Raw genomic sequence first — 20,145 nt, 5'->3', positions numbered from 1 at the left:
TTTTTTTTTTTTTCGGCCAGTCTGCTTCCATACAAGAATTGGAAGTGAGATACACATATTTTTGCATTGATATGTAACCATATGGAAAGCAATGTGCTATTTCTCTAAACCCATGATTATTTTTACTACTTTGGGGCTGAGGCAAGCTTTTCTGCCATGAATGCAGGACTTCAAGAAAGTCCCGGCTTGTTTATGTAGGCTTCAGTCATGTCAGCATTCCTGCGTGAGTATCTGCCTGGGACTGAGCTAGCTAGAAGGAGGCAGGAAGAGAGATCTGGTAAGGTTTCCTGTTATGTTGAATAGCATGATTAACTCTTCGTGGGTTAAGAGCTTCTTTGCTTTGCTGTCTGTACTCTTCAGTGAAGAAGGGAAGGAGTCTGGAGAAGAAGGTAAACCAAGTTTTGTCATGGAACTGGAAATAGAATAATTCATTTGCCCCACATTTGGGAAATGGGAGATAGAATGTCAATGGCATATAACTAACTGTAATGATAATCAGCCCTGAAAAGCATGAATAATTGAAATCTTCAAACTCACCAGATCTTTGTATCAGAGTTACAAAAGGGTAGTGAAGTGGCCCAATAGCTCTTTAATTTCTGTTTTTACTAAAGTTTCTGATGGAGGTAGTTGAGAGATAAGGAAAACAATTTTAACTAACAGCAAGATAGAGAAAAATAGATGGTAGGTATCTGGCCATATATAAAATGGAGAGTCAGTCCCTCAACAGTGGTGTTGGTTCTTCTGCAGGAATGATCAGTAGGTAGCTTGGGTGGATAGAAAACATTGTATAAAATATTTTTTCCATCAGTTTCAGGGTCAGCCTCTGTATTTTATTGTGAATTCTGTGACTGGGGGTATATGAACAAAATGAGTTGTGGGTAAAAAGGACTATCCCCATGCCTTAAAAGGAAATGATGTGACAATGTAAGGACTAGATTTGATTTGCCCTTCTCCACTTTCCTCTGCTTGGTATGACTACAATCCAGAGAAGTTGGAATTGGCCAAACAGAAAATAAATGGGTGTCCTTTCTGTAAGAATGGAAACTGGCAAAAGGCAGAATTGGGATTAAACTTCCTTATCTTTATGATTGTGAATATAGATAAGAAGTGGAAAGGAGTAGGAGAGGAGGGGCAGATCATTTGTTTAAAGGATTATGAAGGGCAATACAAAACTACTGGCTGATTTAAACTACAAGGAATGATTTTGGTAAATAGTTCTCCGGGAGTACATTTCTTTTGATTTGTTATAACAATTAGAAGTTAAAATTAGGAATTTTATGATTGATTGTGTGTGTGTGGCGGGGAGGAGTAGAAGAGGAGGTCCCGGGGTGGTGTACATGGGGTGCCATTCTGCCATTCACCAAGCGAAGGAATACAGGGAAGTGTGGGTTTGGGGGCAAGATGAAGAGTCCCGTCTTGGACACGTTTATTTAGAAGAGCCAATGGAGATACCTCGTAAGCAAATGGATAGATGGGGCTGAAATTTGAGTGAAAGATCTGGGCTACAAGCAGACATTTATGAATTACCATCCCTTAGATGGTAAGTAAAACACAGGAATAAATGTGATTTTTCATGGAGATCACATAAAGGGAAAAGAAGGAGACCGGAAGATTAGCCAGAGCTCCCCGACAGGGGCAGGCAGAAGGAAACCCAAGATGTAAGAGACAAAAGATTTCTTGGGATATATTGAATCCAGGGCAGAAAGCATTCCTCATTGGAAAAGGAGAGATGTTATGCCTCGCATGGTCTTGGAGGACCAGAATCAACACCAGAGGCAAGAGGGGAATTAATAGAAAGCAGAAACATACTTGGAGCACTGCTGGGGAGGAGGTGCTGAGGAGCTGAAAATCAGGAACTGGTGAGGCAGGAAGGAGCAACTGCTTGTGAGCTGCTTTTCCTTTCCTTTTCTAAGAGGGTGTTGGAGAAAGACCGTGGTTCCCCAAACACATGCCTCAGCGTCCGGAGACGCAAAGATCAGGCCTTGGACTGACAGGGGTGGACCTCGGTGGAGTGGCCCGGTCCCCTTCCCTGCAGGGCATGAGCTCAGTAGCAGAATGGTTACCATGAGCCGGATCCTTTTTCCCCTGCTTCTCTTTCTAGAAAGTCAGGCTTGCTTTTCTCTTATTTGTTGTTTATTATTTTTTATTATATTACTGTGAAATAGTTATATCTTACTCTTACGTGCTAGTCCTTTAGATATATTAGCTTATTTATCACAATAGCTCTCTGATATAGGTACTTTTTTGTCCTTGATTTACCTATGAGGAAATTGAGACACAGGGATGTTTAGTAACTTGCTCAAGGTCACATATGTAGTGAATTGTGGAGTGGGAGTTGGTTTGGCTTAAATCCATGCTTCTAACCACTATCCTATGATATTATTGTTGTGTAATACCTGCCTGTGTTTTAAAGTGAGAAACATAGAAGAAACTTATCACTTGCTCATTCTTTCTATTAGAATTTATTGGGATTTCTGTTGTCATATTTAGAACTTTATTATTACGGAGGCATATCCTGCTTTTTCTTTAAACCCCTAGAGATTTTGTCTGCTCAGATTGAATCGGTGGATTATGATGAATCACCAAGGAAAAATATCAAGAAACTTTTTTCTGAGTGCTTTCGATTTTTGGTTATACATATGTTTTTTGTTTTGTTTGTTTGTTCTCTTAGGGTGTCTGCTGTCATCCACATTACAAAGATTCCTAGTTCCCTTTCAAGGATTTCAGTTTACTATATGAGTCAGGGGAGCTAAGTGTTGAAAGGTTTTTATTTTTCTTAAAGCTTAAGTCATTCCTCAGCAGGGTAGTAAGTTTGGGGAGAATTAACCCATTGTGTTCCTAGTAGACCAGTCTCATTGCGGCTAACACTGACTTCTGAGCAGTCCCCTGGAGACCTGAAAGTTTATAGCTTTTCCACAGTGACCTACTTAATGTATTCCTGAGTCCCTGGAGAACATCTGGTTTATCGAATGCATATTCCCAGTATGCTATTAATGCTTATGGTCAGTTAATAGAATCATAATGTAATTATTTAAAACAGATTTGAATTATGATTTGTTGAGAAGAAAGGGTTACAGAGTTCACCTTCAAATCATAAAATTTCGGAGTTGGAAGTAATCTTGAAGCTCCTAATCACGCAGGCCCCTCAGTTTATAGATGAAGCTGTGGAAGGAGCACAGGGCTAGATGAGAGCACCGAGCGCCCCTCATCTCCGGAGGGGTGGGGCAGACAACTGGGGAAGAGCTCCCACTAGGTGATGCTATTGCCTGAAATCAAAAACCACTTTCCTTTTGTGCACCAAAGTCAATCAGTTGGCAGAGGCTGTCAAAGTCACTTTATTAAGACAGATTTTGAGACTCCGTTTCAGCCCAGCAGGAAGGAATGCCACAATCTCTTAGCAATGTCTGCCATGGGAAGTGACAGCATGGTTCACATATTTATAATCTCTGTTTTAAAGGATGAATGTTAGCCAGGAGAATACTAGGAAGAAGCCTGTTCCGGGTAGGGGGGCTAGCGTGAACAAAGGCAGATGAAAGCTTTGTGTGTGTGCTTGGGACAGGAGCGGTGAGCCAGGGAGGGAGTGGGAGAGAGGAGATTCAGAGGTGTTCAGGGAATGGAGGATGGAAGGCCTGGGATGCCCAGGTTAGGCACTGGGGGCTTCAGCTCTTAAGCAAGGGAGCCACTGAAGATTTTACTGAAGGATTGTCCTGCACTGACCTGCATGAGAGGTTTAAGACTGGAAACATGCTGATGTGAAGATGTGTTTTACAAAACATTCTTCTGCATTCTAGCTATAAGCCGATAGTGGAATATATCGATGCCCAATTTGAGGCCTACCTGCAAGAGGAATTGAAGATCAAACGTTCTCTCTTCAACTACCACGACACCAGGATCCATGCATGCCTCTACTTCATTGCCCCCACCGGCCATTCCCTGAAGTCTCTGGACCTAGTCACCATGAAAAAGCTGGACAGCAAGGTACCCACTGCCACTCTGGCCACCGTCCCCTCTCCTTTTAGATCACCTTTATCTGAAGGCTCTGATTTATTTTCTCCTCTTAATGTCATTCGGTTGTATTGTTTTGTCTTACAAGACTGTTTTTCACAGCAGTTTTAGGTTCACCGCAGAGTTAAGAGGAGGGTACAGAGATTCCCGAATACCCCTGCCCCCACATCAACACCCTCACCCGATGGGCACGTTGTTCCAGTCAGTGCACCTACATGGGCGCCTCCGCCCCCAAAGGCCATTGTTTATATTAAGGTCCCCTTTTGGTGGTGTACATTCTGTGGGCTTGGGCACATCTATAAAGACCTGTATCCATCATGATAGTATACAGAGTAGTTTTCCTGCCCTAAAACTGCTCTGCACTCTTGCCTATTCATCCCTCCCCCTTCCTCCAACCCCGTAATTGTCTTTTCTGGTTTACAGAACAATAGGGTTTAGCAATGTGAGAAAAATGCTTCAAAACCTCTGGATGTTAGGCTAAACAAAATAAAACAAACACACAAATAAAACCATGGAGCTCTTTACCAGGTATTTTTAGTTCTTAAATTAGCACCAGTGGGTACTCTGACGAGGGCTGGGGAATTACATAGTGGAGGCACCTAAAAGGTCACAGAAAGGGTTAAATTTAGGGAGCTTGAAACATGAAGTCACAATTTGTTTATTTTCTTAAAAGCTTTCTCTAAATTTCTTTTTTAAAGGTCTTTAAAAGTTTGGCTTTTAATATGAAGTTTAGAGTGAAAAAAAAGGGTATTAAATTTTTTTTTTACTTAGGTGATAAGGACAGTCCAGCTCCTTAGATTTAAAACTGAACTGCACCCAAGTGTTTTTAAAAAGTAGTTTCTGTTTGACGCCTGAGCTTTCCACATTAATAACCTCTCCCTTTCCCAATATTTGAAGGAAAGTACTGAGAAGTTTGATAACATTTAGTGATCTACTTTACAATTTGATTTTTCCTTTCGAAATAAATGGAAGACAGTTCATTCTGAAAACAAAGCAGCAAATGACAGTGGGAACGACCCCGAAGAGAAGCTGTGGTATTTTCTCTTCTAACCTCCTTTTGGTTTTCAAGAAGAGTCTTATCGTCTCTAGAGGGTTTCGCTGGGTGTTAGTTTTTATCTAAACAACACTGTTGGAAAGATGCTTTCTCTCCGGAGGAACATGATAGAGAACACGTAGAAGACCAGCCTGTCCCCAAGGCTTCTGTCTGAACTGGCCGCCGAGGCGCCGGCAGACGCAGAGCCAGGCTCCTCGGCTTCCAGCATGCTCAGACACACGGACGGATGGCATGAAGGGATTACTGCCGCTGGAGTGCTCTCCAGAGAACAAATAGAAACCCTTCTCCGTCGCATTTGTTTCAGCGGCAGTTAGCCACGGACGGTGGAGGGATCTGGGCCGTGAGGCAGGCTCCCTGTGCTGTCCTGGCTGCAGGGCAGCAGGCGGGATCGTGACTGAGGCCACGTCTGTGGACCAAGCCAGGCTAAGATTCAGCAACAGGGTTATGCTTACTAGAGTTGCGTTAAAAAGGGAAAGACAATAAAGCAAAGCAAACACAGCTGGAAAAAACAAAAAAAAGTCCCCAGAGAGCAGGTGAAACTGCTTTCAAAGAATCGCTGTTGCTGCACAGCTGGGCACGCTGGGTAGCGTCTGAAAACGGTATTTGCCAAAAGGGTTGTTGATAGAAGCAACGTGTAGAGTTCAGGCCCTTAGCTCTATAAATCACAAATATATGATAATTTCAGAAAAGATTTTCAAGTACCTGCCACCAAGGAAGATGTTAAATCTAAATTGCTTGGTTCCTCTATCTACTCTGATCAAGTTGGCCCAAGAAGCTGTGGAGCTCTGCCCTTTTGTCTGTGTAACATTAACTGAGTGCTAAGTGTATACGGAAGATAGCCAGTAAGAACAACAGCCAGTAAGAACAATGGGGAAGCGTGTTGTTCCTCGGGTCCTGACCCAGACGTCGTCTCCGCATCAGTGTTTTTCTCAGTCTGTGACTTGCTGGATGAGCCCAAGCCTGAGGAGGGTAGGAGTGGGGGGAGGAATGAGGGGTAAAAGAGGTTTTTCTATCCATGTGTCTTCTCATTGTGATGTATCAGGGATTTTGATTTGGCTCTTGGAATAAAGGGAGAAGCAAAGGAAGGCAGACATGACCAAGAAAACCTCCCTAAAGACTCCCTCATTGTCTTGCTAGGATGGCTTTCTCACCGAGCCGGTCCCTCTTTCCCCTGAGCTGGATGGAGAGCACGGCCCCAGGTATCAGATGTCAGTAGTGTCTTACTGAAGCCTCTATACCTACCATGGGGTGGAAGAAAGTTGATCTTAAAAATAGGAATTTTAAAAAATGTGCTGTGTGGACAATGCTGGGGAAAGTTGGAAGAATGACATTGGGGTTTGGGGCTGGTGCTTGAGGGTGTCCCTGGCTCTCACTCTGGGCTTTCTGCCACGGTTGTCAAACTCTGCCTTCTTCCTGGTCTTTGTAGCCTGTGCTCTGAAAGTGAGCCTTACCTTTGGCACTAGGTCTCATTCTGGCATGAAGAAGTAATGTGATAGAAGCTGGTATTTCCAAGGAATTGGTTGGTATGATTTTGAAAATTTTAGGAGTAGGTGAAACTGTTTTTGTTTTGGTGAATACATAGGTTCTCCACTCCTAGCAGTCATTAGGGAAAAAAAAAAAAGATGATGTTATCCTGGGCGAGTTGGATATTCAACTGTTCTAACTAACACAGTCTTGGCGATCACACTGTTAGGAACATGTAAAAATCAAGCTCCTCAAGTAGCTTGGGAGGGGTCGAAAAGGAGTGGTTGGTTACTCAAAGAATAGGCTTCTTTGTTATTGCTATTTGTCATAGAGTAACACTTCCTTCTACTCGGTAAAAAAAGAAAAAAAAATGCGGTAGCACAGAAGAGGAAATTACAAGTATGCTCTCAGTGCCGGAAGGGAGGGAGTAAAAGTGTTCACAGGTGGAGCGAAAAGATTATCCCATATCTTCTTAATTTTGCATCTGGGCAGAAAGTGATTTTCAGTATCATCTCTATTTTTTAGGTGAAGTTTACAGTTTTTGTTGTTTATTATATTTCATTCACTTGTCTTATTTTTCTTACATTGGAATTGTGTAAAAATGGATGTGTTTGTTTTGTAGGTGAACATCATTCCAATAATTGCAAAAGCTGACACCATCGCCAAAAACGAACTGCACAAATTCAAGAGTAAGATCATGAGTGAACTAGTCAGCAATGGAGTCCAGATATATCAGTTCCCCACAGATGAAGAAACGGTGGCGGAGATAAATGCAACAATGAGCGTAAGTCCTCAAGTTAGGAAGAACCTACCAGTAATTTTTCTGAAAGCTTTTCTTGGTAGCAGCATTGCAGAGTGACTAAACACTGGACCAGGAATCTGATTCTTTAGTGTGGCCCAGCCCCGCCACTAGGGCAAGGCACTTAACCACCCTTCTCCTCAGTGTCTCCATCTATCAAATGGGAAAGTTAGGCAGGCTGAACTCCAGTTTCCTTCCCGCTCCAACAGGTAAGATTTCTACAGCAGATCTCACGGGAAGAATGCCAGCCCAGCACCACCTCACACAAAGCAGCTGAAAGGAAATAGATCTCTGCTTGTTTTGGGCATTGTTGGCAGAATTATGGCCACCTGCCTCATTTTGGCTTCTGTGAAGGGTTCCTGCCTTCTCCTCCTTTCTGTTTCTCCTATCCTTTCCTGAGTCATTGGGTTAACTGGCAGTGAGGTATAATTCCTTCACCTCACAGGGGGGATGGTCAGAAGAGAAATGACTAAAGCTTCAGCAGGTCTTAAGTGTACCTGCGATATGATGTCTTGTGGTGAGGCTCCATGCTGCCCTCTGATGCCTGAATCTTTCCCACTGCCTCTTTTGTATCTCACAGCCATGGCTCATCTCTGGGCCACAATTACTGTACATTTTTTTTTTCTTTTAGGAATGCATAACTTCTGTAAAAGTAGCGTTCTTTGCACATAGTAGATGCCCAATGATGGTTTTTGGAATTCTTAAAATTGTAGGTTAGCTTCAGTGAAATGTAATTAGAAGCTATTAAATAAGTTGCCTTTCCCTGTATACATGCTAAAAATGATTCAAAAGTATGCTAGTGGCAGCAGAAGTCAGTCTAGATTTTTAAATTGTGGTAGGTTGAGATATGTTCTACTTCCCTTAGATCTGGTCATGAAAAGTGTCTAATAAAGTCATTATTAAATCCATAAAGGCACTCTTTTTTTTATTAACAGCTTTATTGAGCTGTAATTGATAGAGTGTACAATTTACCCATTTAAAGCATACAATTCAGTGGTTTTTAATATATTCACGGAGTTGTACAACCATTGCCACCATCAATTTTAGAACGTTTTCATCGCCCCAAAAAGAAATTGTGTACCTTTTAGCTGTCAACCCTCTAATCATCCCAGCCCCAGGCAACCACCTCTCTACTTTCTTATCTCTATAGATTTGCCTATGCGAGACATTTCATATGATGGGGACTCCTACCGAAACTCATCGGGATTATTAAATGACTTGGTCAAAGCCAGCTAATAGCAGCAGAGATCTCAACGCTGGTCCCACATCTGTGTCGCTTGCCATCATAATTTAGGAGAACAGGGTTATTCCACAAAACTTCTTGTTTCTTCAGTTCAGCATATGGACTTTTCTATATAGCGTCGTTATCATTCAGGGAGGAATTTCTTCCTGACCTTATCCCCTATATGACTAGGACTTTGAAAGCCAATGTAACTCCTCCCCTTTCTGGAGATACTGTATGAATTTAAAATTTAGGAGCTCATTAAAGCAAAGCTAGTCCAGCTCCACTCTGCTCTAGTCTGGTCACACTCTGAGTTGTATAACCCACTCTGCTTGCCATGCTCCTGTGGTCAGGTTAGTAAAGGCTCTGGAACTTCTGGAAACTGGAAAGCAGATTCTTCCTGGGGAGATGGCTGAGGGGATGTGAAAGGAAGGTCCTCCTAGGGGAGAGTGACTGCTCTTATTCAAAGGACAGAACTGAAACCAGTGGGTGAAGGGGCAGTGAGGGATTTGGCCATCAGGCCACCTCAGCGTAGCAAGCACCCTGACGGAGTGCGTTCGCATCGCAGGTGGGTGGACAACAGATTCTGTACCAGTGCGCTTAGAAGAGCCGTGGTAGAAGGAATTCCTAAGCAGGATTGAAACGGGTAGCATGTGAGGTCTCTTCCAGGTCTAGAGCTCTCTGGTCGTGGGGACTGAGAGTTTCCTAATAATCAAAGCGCCTGACATTTTTGACATCCATGGAGCATTTACTGTGCACCGGCCACTGCGCAAGGCATTATTGACATTTAGTCCCCCACCAATCCCGTCGGTAGGGACTGTTATCAGTAGGTAGGTACTGTTACCGCTACCCCAGGTGGGAGGAGACTCAGCCCCGGCCCTCACATGGCCCAGCTGTCCGCAGTGCGGGTGGGAGTGAGCGCAGGCAGCTTGGCCCTCGCGCCGCACAGCAGCGGGCTCCTATTACAGCACTGTCAAGAGCTCCGGATGGGGTAGCACTGGTTTTTTCTGCTGTAGAGCCGCCATTGGGGATGTCAGTGTAGGATTCGAGAAATAACATGGATAAATATCATCTGCTTTTCCCTTTATATACCTCCCCATCCTTTTAAATCATTTCGGATGGTCATGCAACTAAATTCGTGTTACATTTCTTGGAAAGAAAATAGCCACGAATCTTGGCTCTCTCTATCCGATTAATTGAGCTGATCATCCCAAATTAATCTTGTTCTTCAACAAGAAGTTTGTTTTTTTTTTTTTTAGACTCTCCATTGCAAACGGTTCCTGGTGATGAAATCCCACGTGATAGGTGGAAAACAGATTTCTTTGGCAGTTGCTTTTGTCCCTCAGTATGGGTGGAAAAAACGGTTTCCTTGGTCATGACACCAAAACGTTGGCCGGAAGAGTCCTGTTGCTCCTCAGCTTCAGGGAACACATTCCAGTTCCAGACTGAGAGTCTGAGGAAGAGAATGTGCTTTCTTCCTACAGAGTGTGAGATGAACCAGAAAATAGAACTATCTTGAGCATCAGATGAAATACCACTTGGGCAGCCTGGGCTGAGGGTTCTCCCCTCTGTGGGAGAGGATTTGGCTTTGAAACATTCTTGTCTTTCTCAGCTTATCTGCAGTAGAAGAGTGGTGGATCAGGGAGCTTGAGATCATCGTTCTCAGAACAGCCATTTCAAATCTTCCTGTTCTTACGTGCTAATAGAAGAAAGGTGGAGTTCTAGCCCCTTCCACTCCCCACTCCCAGAAAGTAGCCATAGCTACCAGGAAAACAAGCGTGGAATAGTCTGGTGTCTTGAACACCACCTGTGCTTGAGATAAGCCTGGGCTGCAAGGCTTGGACCAGTAATTTGGGCTAAAGTGTACTTCTGACTTAAATTTTGTACAGGAGTCAACTGTCTAAAGCAATGCTTTTCAATAAAAATATGAGTCACGCAAGTAATTTAACATTTTATAGTAGTCACATTTGAAAGTAAAAGGGGGGCACCTGGGTGGCTCAGTCGGTTAAGGATCATCGGACTCTTGGTTTTGGCTCAGGCCATGATCTCAGGGTTGTAAGATGAAGCCCCACTTCGGGCTCCATGCTCAGTGCAGAGTCTGCTTGGAATTCTGTCCTCCTTCCTTTCACTCCCCCTCTGCTCTTCTCTCTGGGCTTGCTGTCTCTCTCTCTCTCTCTCTCTCTCTCTCTCAAAATAAATAAATAAAATCTCTAAAAAAATTTGGTAGAAGTGGCACTATAAAAAAGAGTAAAAGGAAATGTGAAATTAATTTCGAAGCTTAACTGAATATATTCAAAATACTATCATTTCAACATGTAATCAATATAAAAATTAATGAGATACTTTCACAGTAAGTCTTTGAAATCCAATGTATATTTTATAATTACAGCATACCCCAATTTGGATGAATCCTCAAGTTGCTCCTAACATACTTGAAAGTTTTCAATATGAAATAAGTACCAAAAAGATAATTTTCCTCTAATGTTCACATCCACATTGAGCAGACTGGTTCTTTCTTTAGAAGATTTGAGTTTGAAGCAAGATAAAGTGCAGTCCTCAAACAGCAGAATTTTATTTAATGGAAAAACATTTTCTCTTCCAATTTAATTTAAATGTAAATTAATTAAAAATAAATAAAATAAAAAATTCAGTGTCTTAATCCCACAAGCCCCATTTCAAGTGCTCGGTGGCCACATGTATTAGTGGCTACGGTCTTGTACAACATGTGTCTACAGCTTCCTGAGTGGGTGCAAAGACTCCTACCATTTCCCTTGAAGCGAGCTCCTATCACCTATTCTGTATTTGGGTATAGAAAGGGTGGGGTACACACAGCTCACCCCCACTGACCTGCAGAGCCCCATCCCTCTCCTACCCTCCCTCCCTGTTTTCTCCTGCCACTCAGTGAGGCCTGCAGAAGGGGGTGGAGCTGGAGAAGGTAACGCCTCTCTGTCCTTGTGTTGCTTCACAGGTCCATCTCCCGTTTGCGGTGGTCGGCAGCACCGAAGAGGTGAAGATCGGCAACAAGATGGCAAAGGCCAGGCAGTACCCCTGGGGCGTGGTGCAGGGTAGGTGCACAGTACGGGGAAGGCAGCGTTCACGTTTAACCCCTGTGCCAACTGCCCCCGTCCCTTCCCTCCCGGCTGTGTTCGGGAAGGTGCTCAGCCGTGGGCAGGAGGAAGGGAGCAGCAGGGCTGTACACGTGGCAGTTGTGAAGCGAGGAAGCAAAACACGGTGACCAGGGAGAAGTGAGCGCAGGGCCCTAGTGCCAATGAGGCAGCCCCTCAAGAATGTTGGCTTGTGTGGCAAATTCAGTATCCATTCCTGCTAGAAAAGAGTTCTTCCCTAGCAGTTTCAACCACTTAGGTACCAGTTTCAGCAGCAAAATATAAGAAAGCTGCGAAAGTTTCTTGTAAATAAGAGGATACTTGTTTCTCCATTATCTCTGGAAAACTTGTCTTCCGATTAAATGTTATCTCAGTAAGTATCAATAATTATGAGGCTATCTGACCTATGTTTGGCACTGTGGGACATGACCACAGTCTCTGACCTAAAGAAGCTTCCCATATGTTGCTTTGTTGGGCAAGGACTCTGTTACCTGCCCTTGTGCGTTTTGAAGGAAGATGCCCAATATTACAGGTTAAGTAGGATCGCTACAGAAAATCCCTTCATTGGTTTAAGATCTATCAGTCCTCCTTTTCTTTTGTTCTGAATAAAGGCAATAAATCTGTGAGAAGTGAGAAGAAATTACACCATTGGGATCTCTAGGAAAATTTTAATTTTTATCAATCTTAGCTATTTCTCTACAATAAAACTGTTTTCATAGTGTTGATAAAATTGAAAGCAGTGGTATGTGAAAACTGCCTCGTACACTTCCAGGGGCACGGAGTAGTAGAACTAGAGCTGGCTTCGCGGCCGCGTCTACTCAGGAGGTCAGCGTGCTTCTCAAAGCCTTGCTTCTGCATCTGCAAGGCAGGAGTCACAATGCCTACTTGGCAGGATTATTCCGAAGGGTAAAGACCGTATTTGTAAGGTTCCTCCCGCGGTGCCCTGCCCTGAGCAGGCCCTCTGCCGTCACTGTTGTCATCAGCGTTACGGTCTGCGATGTCAGCAATTTGTCCTCATTGGGAATGTGAGGCGAATCCAGTAAAGGGTCTGCAGATGGCTTTGAGACTTCAGAGATTTCAGGAACAATGGTGACCACCTCTGGAAAGTGTCACTTCAGATTTTCAGGGACATCATTACTGATAGCCACTCCCACCTTCCCATCTCTTGCAGTTGAGAATGAAAACCATTGTGATTTCGTGAAACTTCGGGAGATGCTGATCCGCGTGAACATGGAAGATTTGCGAGAGCAGACTCACACCCGCCATTATGAGTTGTATCGGCGCTGTAAGCTCGAGGAGATGGGCTTCAAGGACACTGACCCTGACAGCAAGCCTTTCAGGTAGGAGGCCACCTAGCAGCCAGCTGTTCCCCAGATAGTGGCTCGAGTGGTGTGTTGGTACATCATGGAAATGCTTAGCGCATTGGGGCGCATGGGTGGCTCAGTTAGTTACGCACCCAACTCTTGCTTTGGGCTCAGGTCATGATCTCAGGGTTGTGAGATCGAGCTCTACGTGGGGCCCTGTGCTCAGTGGGGAGTCTGCTTCAGGATTCTCTCTCACCCTCTGTCCTTCCCCCGGCATGGGCACATGCACACAGTCTAAGAAATACTTGTTGGATGAAGATGTCGGTGACAGAGGGACCTGGTGGGGACAGTTAGTAGCGTAGTCGCTAGGCATCGTGACTACTTTATTGGCATTGTCTCAACTAACCAATGCGGTTGATGTCATTATCCTCCTCATTTTACAGGTCAGGATGCAAAGGCACTGAAAGTGTGAACAACTTACCCAGGGTCCTATAGTAGGAAGTGAAGCCCTGCTCTGAGCCGCTCTCCTCACAGAGGCACAGAGCCCAGCCCAGGCATTTACGGAGCTGTGACCGCTCATGCCAGCGCACTGCGCTCCTGGCTGCCAGCCGGGTCTCCTTTCCCAAGGCTCTTAAAGCTCTCGGGGCTCAGGATAATGCTAGCTACTAATGAGGAGGAAAGGGAATAACTTGTAGAAAAGTTCTTGTGTATTTTCTCACATCATCAATGGATAGAGATGAAGAGGCACAACGTGAAGGGGAGACTATCAAAATTAATGTAGAATTAGTGGCCTAGCAAAGCCCAGTTGCTGTCAGAACCTGGTGGTGGGGGAGGGTCGGCAGGGGCTGAGTGCCTTGGCCATGGACTGGGGATATGAGGTGGGGCTCCCAGGCCACATTTGCCACCTCTGGGCTCAGGAGAGGGTTGCTCTGTCCCTCCTGGGCCCACACGGCATCTTGAGGGAGATTTCAGGTGAGGTGATGTGAGGTGTGTCTGGGCACGCATTAGGGGTCACGGTTGTTTGAAAAAGACTGTTTCCTCTTCTGCTGTCTGTTTTTGGCATTTAAAGCCCTTCCTGCAAGCCCAAGGTAAGTGCCCAGCAGGAGGCGGTATTGCTGGGCCGGTCTGGTGGGGCTTCTGCAAGGCCTGGCAGAGCAGGGTCCAGCTGACTGCTCTGGCCTCCCTGACTTCCGGGACTTTGGGAAGGTGGCAGATGTCATCCAGGCCTTCTGACTTGTAGACAATATGCTTTATTCACACATCTTCCACTCCCCATTTCATTCCCTTTCTTCTGGCCTAAGGTTTCCTTTTTTTGTTTTGTTTTGTTTTTACATCTCACTGTAACCTCACTATAATCTCACTACATTTATTTTTTTATTGAGATATAATTAACATACAGTATTATATTAGTTTCGGATGTACAACATAGTGATTCAGTGATTCTATACAGTACTCAGTGCTCCCCGTGATAGGTGTAGTCACCACACAACATTAGTACAGGACCATTGCCTGTATTCCCTGGGCTGTACTTTTCGTCTCCGTGACTGATTGATTTTATAACTGGTACAAACTTGATCTGTTTCTGTTTTCCTTTATTTATATCCATCTTCCTTGTTCTTTGTATTTAAGAGTCTGGTTTTTGTTTGTTACTTTGTTCGTTTTTGTTTTTTAAAGATTTATTCACCTGAGAGAGAGAGCTGGGGGAGGGGCAAGGGAGGGGAGAGAGAATCTCAAGCAGACTCTGTACTGAGCGCAGAGCCTGACTCGGAACCCAATCCTGCAAACTTGGATCACGACCCGAGCCAAAACCAAGAGTCGGATGCTTAACCAACTAAGCCACCCAGGCGCCCCTATTCATCTGTTTTGTTTTTTAGATTCCACTTGTAAGTGAGATCATATGGTATTTGTCTTTCTCTGCCTGACTTACTTCACTTAGCATAACATCCTGTAGGTCCATCCCTCTTGTCACAAACAGCAAGATCTCATTCTTTTTTTACAGCTGGATTAATACTCCATTGTGGACATATGCCACATTCTCTTTGTCCATCCACTTTTTTTTTTTTTTAAAGATTTTATTTATTTATTCGACAGAGATAGAGACAGCCAGCGAGAGAAGGAACACAAGCAGGGGGAGTGGGAGAGGAAGAAGCAGGCTCTTAGCAGAAGAGCCTGACGTGGGGCTCGATCCCATATCACCGGGATCACGCCCTGAGCCGAAGGCAGACGCTTAACCGCTGTGCCACCCAGGCGCCCCTGTCCATCCACTTCTTGATGGACGCTAGGTTGTTGTAACTAATGGCTGTTGTAACTAATGTTCAATAAACGTAAGGTGCATATATCTTTTCAAATTAATATTTTTATTTTCTTTGGGCAAATATCCAGTAGTAGAATTGTTAGATTATATGGTATTTCTATTTTTAATTTTTTGAGGAACCTCCACACTTTTCCAGAGTGGCTGCATCAGTTTGCATTCCCAGCAACAGTGTGGGAGGGTTCCCTTTTCTCCACGTCCCCGCCAACACCTGTTATTTCTTGTCTTTTCGATACTAGCCATTTGGAAAGGTGTGAGGTGATATCTCATTGTGGTTTTGATTTGCATTTCCTGAGGATGAGTGATGTTGAGCATCTTTTCATGTGTCTGTTGGCCGTCTGTATGTCTTCTTTGGAAAAATGTTCAAATCCTCTGTCCATTTTTTAATTGGATTTTTGGGGTGTTCAGTTGTGTAAATTCTTTATATAATTTGGATATTAACCCCTTACTAGCTACTTCGTTTGCAAATATCTTCTGCCACTCAATAGGTTGCCTTTAATTTTGTTAATGGTTTCCTTGGCTTTGCAAAAGCTTTTTATTTTGATGTAGTCCCAGTAGTTTATTTTTGCTTTGGCTTCCCGTGCCTGAGGAGACATATCCAGAAAGAAAAACAAAGCTGAAGGTATCACAATCCCAGATTTCAAGATATACCGCAAAGCTGTAGTAATTGAAGCAGTGTGATACTGGCATGAAAACAGACATATGGATCCAGTGGAACAGGATAGAGAGCCCAGAAATAAACTCACACTTAACATGGTCAGTCACTTTACAACAAAGGAGGCAGGAATACGCGATGGGAAAAGAGAGTCTCTTCACCAAATGGCGCTGGGAAAACTGGACAGCCACATGCAAAAGAATGAAACTGGACCGCTTTCTTACACCATACACAAAAATAAACTCAAAATGGATTAGAGGCCTAAATATGAAACCTGAAACCATGAACTCCTAGAAGAGACCACAGGCAGTTTCTCTGACATTGGCCACAGCAACATTTTGTAGATATGTCTCCTCAGGCAAGGGAAACAAAAGCAAAAATAAAGTATTAGGGGACTGAGGTTTCCTTTTTGATAATGAAAAGGGGGGTATATATTATAAATATACATCCAAAGCCTTTACTCTTTTCCCTGTATGAAAAAATAAGTAGAGAAACGTAGACCTTCTGAAATACTTGCTATCATCTGAGTTACTGGGGACACTGGGAATGGTCTGTCCTCTTAGAAATCCACTCATTTAAACTCAGGGTGTCTGTCAGGTGCAAGCAACATCAGCTGGAGCGTCTAACCTGGCTTCGAATCAACTGTCTTGGCAAATAGGAAGGTGAAATAAGCATGGTTTTCCATTTCTTGAGAACCACTACTTTAAAAAGGGCTCAGACTTCACTTCTGAGGCATTTCCAGCATCCCCAGCACTTCCTACGAGCCTGGGACCACCCTGAAGGCAGGGGGGTGGGGTGCAGTGAGGGGACCCTGCATGAAAGATGACACAATTAAAGAAAAGCAAAAGCTGCAGCTGATTTGAGTGGCTTCCCAGAATTTCATCTTCAAAGTCCTCATTGCTGGATGCTCTTAGATTTTTTTCCATGTGGATTTTGGGTGAGCCGGGAGGGGTATAAGTATATTTTCAAAGCAGAGGATTTCTGTGTGGGTGTACAATGAATTCCATCCTTCCCTTTGAGCACCCTGTGTCTACTTTTGTCCTCCAAGCTCCTCTTGTGTTTATAAAGCAGACAGTGGCCTCCACAGCCAAGGCTAGTAAGGGGCAGCCATCCCCCAAATACATTGTACAGTGTGAAACAAAAAGCAGGAGCTGAGTGAGCACAGTAACAGGCTGTGTTAAGGCCTTGGAATACATCGGAGGCTGTGAAGCTGAGGCCATCCGTGGTGGTGTCCTTGAACCTGCCTCAATTCAGAATTGTCCTGTGGCAGAATCTTTGTGTCTGTCTGCGTACATACCTACCCAGATGTCAGCTTGCTTTCTCCTGTGCACATCTTTCCCACTGCTGCACTACAGCCTTCAACCCAACCAGAGCAGCATGCTTTCTCTGGACCCCGGTCTCCCCTCCCCAGACTCAGCCGCTTCTCTGGACCCCGGTCTCCCCTCCCCAGACTCAGCCGCTTCTCTGGACCCCGGTCTCCCCTCCCCAGACTCATCGGCTTCGTGGCTGGTGTTTGGAGATGAGGGGAGGGGCTGTAGGACCCAAGTAGGGCCTGGACCGATCTTGTTCCTGCTGCTTTCTTCCTGAGACACCATTGCCCTTTTCCCAACGGTCCCTGTCCAAACTGCGCATTCCTTATCCTAGAATACCACCTTCTCCTGACTCTGTCAGGTCACAAAAAGGGCTTAGTAACCACCGTTCTCTCAAGAGAGCACAAAGTTTTCAGGTCCATGAGACCCATTTGTTTGGGGGGAACACGTAGACCTCAGTTCACCAGCTGTGCAGTGCAGTGGGTAGAACTGTCTGAGCTTCTTCATGGTCTGACCTAGACAGGTGATTAAACACTAGTGTCCACGTTTCTTCATCTATGAAATGGGAGGTAGACAGTAACACCCACCTTACTGGGGTATCGTGCGGATTGATGTATTCTCGTGTGTACATTGCTTCATAAATACTGGTGACGTGTTATTCTCTGGCATGCCCTTCACCAGGTAGTTCTTGGGGAGAGAATTATGCTGTGTAAATTACCAGAATAAAGTATGAACTGAAGTACCTCTGCTCACTTCTCCTTCCCCTTGACTTCCACAAGTGAAACCTACCTGTGCCCAGGGCTGTTAAGAAAACAAGAGGGGCGCCTGGCTGGCTCAGTCGGAGGAGCGTGCAACTCCTAATCTCAGGGTTGTGAGTTCAAGCCCCACATTGGGTGTCAAGATTACTTAAAAATAAAATCTGAATTAAAAATGTGACAAAATGAGAAGATAGAATCTGTGCTTTCAATCCAGCTTAAAACCTCATGAAAAAATTGCCTATTTCTCACTGAGAAAAGGGTGTTAATAACTACAATTAAAAATTAAGTTGAAGGGAGCTAAAAATTGCCAAAGACGTCATCCTGTTAGGTATTTGTGAGTGGATGACATAGAACCAGTTCCTCTTCAACTGGTTTTTCCCGACCGGAAGCATTAATGAGGGTTTTTGGTGTTTCCCATTTACAACTCAACTGGCAGAGGCTTCTGGGGACTATGACCCCGTGAATGTGTGGTTGTTCGAAGTCATTTCTCAGTATCTCACTGTAGGTGTGACTCCTTGGAGTAGGGTCTTAGGATTTCCTAAATGTTGCTTATCATTTCCAGTGTCAGAGTCAAAGCCTGGTTCATATCCTAGGACGCAGTGATGGCACGAGTAGCATTTGTCGAGCCCACTTTCCTGTTCTAGCCCAGATGTCAAGGCTGTGGCTGCGTCTCCTGGCCGAGGCCACCTGGCCAGTCGCAGTGTTGCTTGATAGCCTTTTTCTAGGACGTGGGCTTTCTGACTTTGGGTGAAAACCTTCGCTATAAAATGTGTGCTCTGCATCATGACCCAGTATACAAACTTTGAAGTACACATGCTCTTACTGTTTGCCGTGCACTCGGGCATTTTCTTTCCTATTCTGTTAAACTTTTTCATTTAACGTATTGGTTAAGACGCTCGCTTGGGTCATGACCCATAGTTTGAAAATCTATCTCCAGAAACTGGAGCATAAGCTAGGTTGTGGCTGGAACTAGATAAGGCAGAGTCATCATGGGGGTTCTCACATTAGAGGTAGCATTACCTAAAGTACATTGTCTCTGTGGGTTACTTTAAAAAGTTTCCATAATTAAACAAATTTGGGGAGCTCTAAGTTAATAAACAGGTTCTTGTACGTGAGGACTTTAGAGCATTTAAGACAAGCAGTGGTTGGCAGATGAGTTACGCCAAAGTGGGGGTTCTCACATTCTAGGTAGCATTACCTAAAGTACATCGTCTCTGTGGGTTACTTTAAAAAGTTTCCATAATTAAACAAATTTGGGGAGCTCTAAGTTAATAAACAGGTTCTTGTACGTAAGGACTTTAGAGCATTTAAGACAAGCAGTGGTTGGCAGATGAGTTACGTCAAATCACCCGGAAGCATTTTAAAAATGCAGATTATTTTGTCTTCGCCTGACATCCTGAATCAGCCCCTTTAAGAGTGGGGTTAGGAAACTGTTTAGAAAAGTCCACTGAGGGGCACCTGGGTGGCTCAGTTGTTAAGCATCTGCCTTTGGCTCAGGGCGTGATCCCAGCATTCTGGGATCGAGCCCCACATCAGACTCCTCTGCTGGGAGCCTGCTTCTTCCTCTCCCACTCCCCCTGCCTGTGTTCCCTCTCTCCCTCACTGGCTGTCTCTCTCGCCATCAAATAAATAAATAAAATCTAAAAAAAAAAAGGAAAAGTCCACTGAAACGCGCCCAGGTGATCCTGACATGCTGCCGGGCTGGGAGCCACTGTGCATGGTGACTCTCTGACTCTCGAACAGGAGACCTCGCAGGGCAGTCTGCCTGTACTCTCTTGCCTTGGGAACCCCTCTTTTGAAGATCTCGTGAAACCAGTGATCTCAGGAACATAGGTTGGGTAGTGTTTCTGTAAAAGGTGTTCCACTCCTTGTTAGAAAGAAGTGGGTGGTTATATTCATTATCATAAAATAAAGAAGTTTCCCTCAACATTTTGTACCAGGGACAGGTCATCTTCTGCCTTTGGCAGTTCTGATCTAAGTGAAGGTGATGAAGAGGTCATTAGAAACAAGCAAAATCAAATTCATGAATTAGTTCTGACAGTACATCTCTGTATCTCTCTGGCTATATATCTTACATTTGAAGTCCAAATACTGCTATTAATTAATATTACTGTCAACATCGGCCAGAATTGTTTTTGTTTCAAAAGATAGTATGAAAG

The 20,145-nt window shown here is 44.3% G+C and overlaps 1 protein-coding gene across 3 annotated transcripts in view; it reads left to right on the top strand.

Moving 5' to 3' along the window:
- The window catches only part of SEPTIN11 (septin 11), an 88,676-nt gene that overhangs the window by 56,376 nt on the left and 12,155 nt on the right, over window positions 1–20,145 (top strand). For all 3 annotated transcript variants that reach the window (XM_040624858.1, XM_040624857.1, XM_040624856.1), the window contains exons 4-7: window positions 3,792–3,978; window positions 7,146–7,307; window positions 11,513–11,609; window positions 12,820–12,988. In XM_040624858.1, coding sequence (XP_040480792.1) covers window positions 3,792–3,978; window positions 7,146–7,307; window positions 11,513–11,609; window positions 12,820–12,988 — 615 coding nt within the window. The remainder of the gene's footprint in view (window positions 1–3,791; window positions 3,979–7,145; window positions 7,308–11,512; window positions 11,610–12,819; window positions 12,989–20,145) is intronic.

The sequence above is a fragment of the Ursus maritimus genome, unplaced genomic scaffold, assembly GCF_017311325.1.
Source record: "Ursus maritimus isolate PB19 unplaced genomic scaffold, ASM1731132v1 scaffold_8, whole genome shotgun sequence".
Taxonomy (NCBI): domain Eukaryota; kingdom Metazoa; phylum Chordata; class Mammalia; order Carnivora; family Ursidae; genus Ursus; species Ursus maritimus.
The sequence above is the reverse complement of the archived record's forward strand: the minus strand, read 5'-3'. Positions and strand labels throughout refer to the sequence as shown.